Source organism: Lampetra fluviatilis, chromosome 25, assembly GCF_964198595.1.
Source record: "Lampetra fluviatilis chromosome 25, kcLamFluv1.1, whole genome shotgun sequence".
In the NCBI taxonomy this organism is placed as follows: Eukaryota; Metazoa; Chordata; class Hyperoartia; order Petromyzontiformes; family Petromyzontidae; genus Lampetra; species Lampetra fluviatilis.
Genome location: NC_136299.1, coordinates 12172765 through 12181504, shown reverse-complemented (window position 1 = coordinate 12181504; position 8740 = coordinate 12172765). Strand labels below are relative to the sequence as shown.

At 51.0% G+C, this 8740-nt stretch overlaps 1 protein-coding gene across 4 annotated transcripts in view; it reads left to right on the top strand.

The window, feature by feature from the left end:
- Nucleotides 1–328: 328 nt before the first annotated feature.
- The window catches only part of LOC144941820 (cysteine-rich motor neuron 1 protein-like), a 46834-nt gene continuing 38422 nt past the window's right edge, over nt 329–8740 (top strand). For all 4 annotated transcript variants that reach the window (XM_078868290.1, XM_078868291.1, XM_078868292.1 and 1 more), the window contains exon 1: nt 329–1005. In XM_078868290.1, coding sequence (XP_078724416.1) covers nt 825–1005 — 181 coding nt within the window. In that variant the 5' untranslated portion in view covers nt 329–824. The remainder of the gene's footprint in view (nt 1006–8740) is intronic.

The window sequence follows — 8740 nt, the reverse complement described above, 5'->3', positions numbered from 1 at the left end:
GTGACACATTTCATCTCGAAAGAGGTTTACATTCCAGTTGTGGCGTTACATATCACAACACACGTATACAGCAGCCCGATGTATGCACACACACACACACATCGTATGTATATACACAAGGTAATGAGTGAGCAGAGGCTTGGGGTGAGTGGGTGGGTGGGTGGGGAGAATGGGATTGGGAATGAATTTTACTTTGGGGAGGAGGGAGAGCGAGGGGATTTGTCGGCTGGAAGAGGACGGGGGGGAGGGAGGCTGGGACGTGGGAGGCGGGGGCTGATGAGTGGGGCAGGGTGGCGCGTGTGGGAGGAGGAGGGGGTTGAGGTTTGTGGCTTTGACATGGGATGGGTGGATGATGGATCAGAGGCACAGAACTCGCTCTCGCAGCGTTATCGAGGCGCTCGCCACCGCTACGCGCAGAACCGTGCCGCGTGGCGGAGCAGAGTGCCGCGTGTGTGCGTGTCGGGATGCCGTGGAGCGTCTCGGTGTCACAAGCCTGAGAGCCACCTCGGTGTTAATGGAAGAAGAAACGCGGACGTCGGGGAGTTAATTATCCACCGAGGGGGTCTTGTTTGATTATTTCTGTTACCTCGAGCCAAAAGCGAGTCGCACCCTCGTCACATTTTCCTCGAGTTCTCTACCCCTCTCCTTCTCTCTCTATATGTGCGCACTCAATTAAACGCGTGCGGTGTCTGCCCCGCACGTTGGGGCCATAAAGTTCACGCGGAGGCCACGCTTGTGAGTGTGTGAGAGAGAGAGAGGAAAAACAACACACACGCATTTATTTTTTAAGGCTCAGCCCATTGACATAGCAGTTGTCGGAGGACATGCATCGGAGGGGTGCGTCTCGTCTGGCTCTCATCACCGCCAGCGTCAAAGTCGGCAGCATCGCCCTCCTCGCCATCCTCGCCATGTGCGCACCCGCCCGCCTCGCCGGGCTCGCCGTGCCAGAGGCGCTCCCAGGGAATGGAAGTCTCTGCTCCTCGGAAGGTGGCCTCTGTACGGGAGGTACGTGAGTGTGAGTGTGGAGTGAGTGTGTGCGAGTGTGTGAGTGAGTGTGTCAGTGTGTAAGTGAGTGTGTGAGTGTGTGTGAGTGAGTGTGTGTGAGTGAGTGTGTGAGTGAGTGTGTGAGTGAGTGTGTGTGAGTGTGTGAGTGAATGTGTGTGTGAGTGAGTGTGTGAGTGTGTGTGTGAGTGAGTGTGTGTGAGTGTGAATGTGTGTGTGAGTGTGTGTGTATGAGAGTGAGTGTGTGAGCGTGTGTGTGTAAGTGTGTATGTGAGTGAGTGAGTGTGCATGTGAGTGAATGTGTGAGTGAGTGTATGAGTGAGTAAGTGTGTGTGTGTGTGAGTGAGTGTGTGTGAGTGTGAATGTGTGTGTGAGTGTGTGTGTATGAGAGTGAGTGTGTGAGCGTGTGTGTGTAAGTGTGTATGTGAGTGAGTGAGTGTGCATGTGAGTGAATGTGTGAGTGAGTGTATGAGTGAGTAAGTGTGTGAGTGTGTGAGTGAGTGTGTGAGTGTGTGTATGTGAGTGAGTGTGAGTGAGTGTGTGTATGTGAGTGAGTGTGAGTGAGTGTGTGAGTGAGTGTGTGTATGTGAGTGTATGTATGTGTGTATGTGTGTAAGTGTGTGGGTGAGTGAGAGTGTGTGTGAGTGAGTGAGAGTGTGTGTGAGTGAGTGTGTGTATGTGAGTGTGTGTGAGTGTGTGTGAGTGTGTGAGTGAGTGTGTGAGTGAGTGTGTGTGTGTGTATGTGAGTGTGTGAGTGAGTGTGTGAGTGAGTGTGTGAGTGTGTGAGTGAGTGTGTGGGTGAGTGTGTGAGTGTGTGTGTGAGTGTGTGTATGTGAGTGAGAGTGTGAGTGAGTGTGTGTGTGTATGTGAGTGTATGTGTGTGAGTGTGTGAGTGAGTGTATGAGTGAGTGTGTGAGTGAGTGTGTGTGTGAGTGAGTGTGTGTGAGTGTATGTATGTAAGTGTGTGTGTGAGTGAGAGAGAGAGCACATGGTGCACTCCGGGCGCCGGTGTCATGGTTGAGGCGTGAACGCTTCTTTGTTTTTGTTTTCGACGCGATGCAATTTGTCTCGTCGGGAGTGGTGGCGCACACCAAGGCTGCACTCCTCCTGCACAGTGGGGGGTGGGTGCGGGCCCATTGTCACCCCCCACACCCCCCACTATGCAATTAATTAAATCCGAGCGAGATGACAGAATAGATATATAGCGGTCATTAGACAAAGATGAAATTGAGATAATAGCAACGTAGACAAAAAAAACATATCGAAGATGTAGAGGTGGGAGAATTTAAATGCGGACAAGATAAAGTTGAGGGGGATGAATTGGCTTATTAATGTCCATCAGTTATTAGGTTTATTCGAAATTAAATTTGAGCTGATATATGATTCACACCCCGATTGTTTCCATGAATCCGAGGCCCTTTGCCTCCCCGGAGCCCTGCGCCGTCGCTTGCTTGGCTTCAGCCTCGCGCCTCCTGCCACAGTCCCACCAACTTGGAGGTGGAGTTGGTGGACGACGCTGAGATTGAGATGCAATGTGTCAGACACAATGGCCTTCGGGCATGCTGCCAAAGGGCAACAGCAGCACGTGCGCGGGTGACTTATATTTGCTCTTAAGGGTTGTCTCCTTGTTTTGGGAGGTTTTTTCCAGCCACTCCAGTCTCCTCCCATATGTAACAAAAAAAATACTCAACGATATTGGCAAACTATCACAAGCAAGGAATCCTTAAAAGTTACGAAACACAGTGACGTTGTTCTGGATAAATGAAAGAAATTTTTGTTCGTAAATTTAGAGACGATGAAAAAGTTTTAACAGCAGAGTGCAAAATGTGCCATGAGCACAATTGTGGTCTTAAATGAGTAATTATAAAAGGCCACTTAAACGCGTTTACAGGTCTACATTTTTGTGTGTGATGTTAGTTATATCGGCATTTTCCACCCACTGATTCATGACACAATCCCTTATGCATGTTCGATTCTGTTTCTCTGAAATTTCTGTTACCGCAACACTTACACGCATTGCTGTTGTGGCTCTATCTCTGCCTTGGTGGTCTTACAATGCGTCATTTATTTATTGGATGTTGATTATTGCTGTATTTACGTCTGATCGCTTTTCACCTGAGTAAGTGATGCACCTGGCTGTGCTTCGTTTGTTTTTTGACCACACTCATTTCATGGACACATTTTTAAAATCCAAATTGTTTGTCGTACACTGCATACAGATCCACGTTGACCTTCGTCAACACTAGGAACAGTGCCTATAGCTCTCGCTTAGTCGCCCAAGCCAAGGGTTCCACGCTTTAAACAAGCTCCGCCACGTTGGCCTCCTTTCACCTTTTGCGCCACCCAATCCCTTTGTCGCAGTGCCCCCGGGTTTCCTCTGCGCGTGTCACGGCTGACAATGACCGCGTCCATTGATTGAAGACGTTTCTCTCTTGACGTGTATTGCACACGCGCTCGCGTCTTTTTCTCCTTCTCAATCGCCTTCAAGGCCCACCGGGGCCGGCCTGGGGGGGGGGGGGGGCGGGCACCCCCCATCACGAAAACTTTCCTGGGGCAAGAGGCATGGAAAGAGCGACGGGGGAAGCCGCGTGAAATGTGGCGCGCGCGTGTGCCAAATGTCACGTGCGTGACGTTACGATTTACACGCATTTTGTGCGGTCCCATCGACCAGTCGTATTCATTCTCAGCCAGCTTCCCGTTGAAGCAATGACATTTCTGCAGACCCACGTAGCATGTCGCAGACCATAAATCGGCGGTGACATATTGACAATCTATGAAGAGTAAACGGGCTTGGGCACGGCAGGGCACGATGCCGGACGCCTGTTACGTGGGGGCGATGGACGAGGCTTGATGACGGAATTGCAGCCCAAGGAGAGAGAGAATGTGTCCACAAGAGGACGACCACCACGGAGACGGAGTGACGACATCAGTGCATGGCGCAGGAGTGAGACGGGTGGCAGCGCGCACTGAGGCCCGTAGAGGGGTGGCGATGGCGTGTGGGGAGGCCTTCATCTGGCAGTTGTATAGACAACAGCTGGTGGCGATGATGACGGTGACACAGCACATACACAAACATGCATGTCATAATAATGGCATTGGTCTCTCTCGAAGAAAGCCTTAACGAGTCCCAAGACTCTTATTCAGGAGGGTTCTGCAGTGGCATGTTTTTTAATCAGTGGTTTGCGTAGGGGAGGAGGAAAATGGAGTCACCAGAGAAAGCCCAGTTTAACACGTCGGCTTTCGCGACCAATATTATTCATAATAAAGGTTTTTGGGTTAGATCGCGTCATTTAAAAATGTGTCGTAACCCTCCACCACCCGACACGGCCAAACAGTAAAAAATGTGTCACGTTTGCAAAGGGCAAAATAATTCACTTCTTTAGCCCACCGGTGTCTTGAAGAGCGAATCAACATCATTTAAAATTTGAGTAGCACGACGTTTCGCTGGTAATTAGATCCAGCTTCATCGGGCGATTCACGAGAATGGTGAGGCTCTCCTCTTGCTCCCGGTCTTAAATAGAGCAGCAGCAGCAGCAGCAGCAGGGTGACGTCATCATTTAATTCAATAAGAGAAACCCCACCGTGCGTACACACACGGGTGTTAAGGGACCAGAGGTACTAACGGGCACGTCCACGACCCGCTTGCTGTGCTGCCATCGCTTGGCCACCTCGCAGGGCAGCGACGTTTCGCAGCCTCGCACGTCCGAGCGTGATCCACCAACCCTCAGCTTTCTAAAGCTCTGCAATGCGGTCGGCTGCCAACATGCCCGGCTCGCGTCGCTAATAGTCAAACACCGTTTGTGTGCGGGCTTTTACAACGCACCGCTGTTGTTAAACAGAACGCCCGGATAGCCTGCAGACACATTCAAAGACCGCCACGCATGTCACAACGCCGTGGTTTTCGTCTCAAGGTTTTTTGTTTGTTTGTTAGTTTGTTTGCTACGGCGAGATGCCCGCAACACAAAACGGGGGCTCCCTTAGCGGACTGAAACTCAGCAGATGTTGGGGCACGCAGACGAGAGGCAATTGATTCTAGCGCTCAGCAGGGACACTGTGTGTGTGCGCATCGTGGCAGAGGGAGCGAGACGCGTAGATGCCCCGTAGCATCCGTGTCCTTTGCATTCTGCTGCATTGATTGGGTCACTGAGCGCTGATGTTGATCATGGCATTATCTCTATTGGCATATTGTCTCTTCAAATCGCATCAATTGCACGTGTATATTGTACTGCAATTTGATACACAATTCCCCCAATTTAACCTGAGTTGAATTAAAACAAATATATTACATGCACTTATATACACTGATGATTACCCTCATAGACTGCCGGGGCGAATACTGGTAGTCAGCCCATATTGTTCACGAATTACGGACAAAAAATAAAATAAAAGGGATTCCGCGTACGACCTACACAGACTGAAGGCAAGTGCCGTTCACGAGCACCTCGTGAGGCTGACACGGCGCTGGAAGCGGTGGTGTGGCCAGCACCACCACGCGCGGCTGTCCTCTGTCCCCACAGTGCTGATGTTTTACACAGGCCACACCAAGGTGCTAATGTAAGGCCGAGTAAACCTAAGGGTTGCCCAGGACTCGTTCAAACATCACTTCGCCACTGATGTTAGCCGTCGTCGGGAATTGAACCAAGGTCGCTGGGTTAATAGCACACAATGCAGAGTACATGTAGCAAATACACACAAGAGATGACATACACAGCATATTACAAAGACAAAGATCACCCGTTTTAGCCTTAACTAAATGGGGCAAGTGCTGTTAGCGAGCACCTACGAAGGCCGGAAAGCCGCCCGTCTCCCCAGTGATTGTGTTTACACACCGCACCAGGTACTCATTTGAGGCTGAGTCGACCTAGATGAGGCACAGGACAGGGTTAAAATAATCCTCACTGGTGAGCGGGAATCGAACTCGTGTCGCTGGGTTCATAACGCAGTGCGCTCACCGCTAAACGGCCGCTCCCCGCTAGCATATTACAGAGTATATACCAGAGGTGTGGACTCGAGTCATGTGACTTGGACTCGAGTCAGACTCGAGTCATGAATTTGATGACTTGCGACTCGACTTGGACTTGCATAACAATGACTTTGTCCCACCTATGAGATGTGGACTCGAGTCATGTGACTTGGACTCGAGTCAGACTCGAGTCATGAATTTGATGACTTGCGACTCGACTTGGACTTGCATAACAATGACTTTGTCCCACCTCTGGTATATACATACATACACACTCGCACGCTAATTGACTTGTACACTGTAACAGGCATTACAGAGGTGTACGTGGAAATATGGTCATTGAGGCCCCTTTGTTCAATCTCAGCATTCGACATGCGAGGCTCGTGAACTAACGGTCCCAGGATGAGACAGAGAGAGACCTCACCCATCCAAGAAAGTCGAAGACAAAGATCCCCCGTATAACCTTAACAGACTGTTGGGGCAAGTGCTGTAAGCGAGTACCTATAAAGGCCTGGGACGGTACACGAGGGGGTGGATAGCGAGCACCACGCCCGGCCGCCTTTGTCTCCCTAGTGGCGACGTTTACACATAGCACAAGGTTCTGTACTAATTTGAGGCTGAGTCGACATAGGGGAGGGCCAGGACCGGTTCAGATAATCGTCACCGGCGTTGGCCGTGAGCGGGAATCGAACTCGCGTGGCCGGGTTCGTAGCGCAGCGCGCTGACCACTGCACCAGCGCTCCCCACCTCACCCATTCCACACACAGACACACAGACAGACAGACACACAGACACACACACACAGACAGACACACAGACAGACACACAGACAGATACACAGACACACACACACACACAGACAGACACACAGAGAGACACACAGACACACAGAGAGACAAACACACAGACAGACACACAGAGAGACACACAGAGAGACACACACACACAGACACACAGACAGACACACAGACACACAGACAACGCCTCAGCCCACGTTTCACGGTTTTTGTGCAATAGTAATCGGCGCATTAACGAGGCGTACAAAGCGCCGCTCGCCCTGGCACGAGCCCCCGCCGCCGCCTTCGTGGTGCTGCTGCTCTGAGTCGAGGCAGACAAAGGGGGAGGGGAGGGGAGGGATGGGGGGGGAGAAATAAAATCAATAGATTTTATTTTCAATAGACCGCTCTAGTAGAGCAGCAGATCCCGCAGAGACCTCGCCCCGTCCCAACCCCCAACACTTAACTCACGTGACGCGTGCCCTCTCCGCTGCCCGACCCCCCACGCGCCACGAGCCCGAGCAGGTACTGCCCAAGATGATGGAGCCAAAAAGAATAACCCCTCAGACTCCATCGAAATCAGCACCTCCATCCCTCCCGTCATTGAAAAAGACAAACCCCGAGCAAATCGCGCTGTGAAATCATTAATCCCTGGATTGAATGACGTGCCCGTGGGGGGGGGGGGTCACTGGCAGAGGCTACTCGTGACTTGGCCGCCAGCTAAAACAGGAGAAGAATTGAACAATAGGAATATGCAGCACATACGCGCACACGTGCAATGAACATATGTCATGGTGGGACGTTCATTCTCTTGAGATGTTCACATATCATCGGCTTCCGGTTGCCGAACGGACACATTGTGAGGTCGCACTCGCTACCGACAAGGCGCTCGCCACAAATGAACCACGACACCTCGCTGATCTCGCCAATGAGCATGCACCATCACCGCACGAACTCTGCTCATCCTCGCAGCGGATTTTTTCTCACCATCAAACAAAAGCGGTGGTCACCGCATCGCGTGGCGCTTTCAGATGCGCTTCTGTGGCCGTCTGGAACGGTCTTCCTTCCGATATTAGGAAGCCACTGGACCCATGTACTTTTACATCAAGATACAAAATGCATTTCTTTAGAACTGCTTTTTGCGCTTAGTTTATTGTCATTCTCCCGATTAGCATGCTTGACGACGTGCGGTGCGAAAGAAGTTTAGCATACATACATATCCGACCTGTTCACAGAACCGCCTACACCTCAGTCCCCAGCCCATCAGCTGTGCGACGTTGTCCTCCGTAGTACATGGCATGCCGAGGGAGATGAGACATCTTCATCAGCCATGGTCATTCCACTGCTGGATGAAGACATCCGCAAGCCGTCGCCATCTCTCACGATCTTTCGATGTAATAATCCAGCTAGCACCTACACACGACCTCATTTGTCGTTGAACACCACATGTATTACCAGCCTATACAGATACATGCAGTGTCCAGATACGCAGTATACAACTCAATGGACTCCATTCAGATTGAATAAAGGGACATCATTTGCAGGACATTTAGTTTATATACTACATGTAAATGAGTGCTCGTGTAATGAGCAATCAAAATGTTAGGCGCCCAGCATCTGTCACATGTGCCCTGGTCATTAAGGAACAATTAAAATGCAGAGCCCCTCTAACCGAAGCCCAACCGACCAGCGTGGTGAAGTATGATCAAACAAACCCCATGACCGAAATGTCGTGGGGAGGAGGCCGTAACCCAGCAGTGGCTTGACAAGAGGGGCTGTAACAAAACAAACAAAACCGTACAGACATGGACATCGCTTCTGCGATACACACGTGCCAAACCAGTCTGCAGAGAAAGCGAGAGAGAGATGCTGGACACAAAGTGGACTCGCAGCCTGACACCTGCTCCTTTTCAATACACCGTAATTCACCAGACCGCCCCCCCCCCTGTTATCACAATCATTCTCAAGCATGACCGCTGGCTCCGTTCTCGGTGAGCCA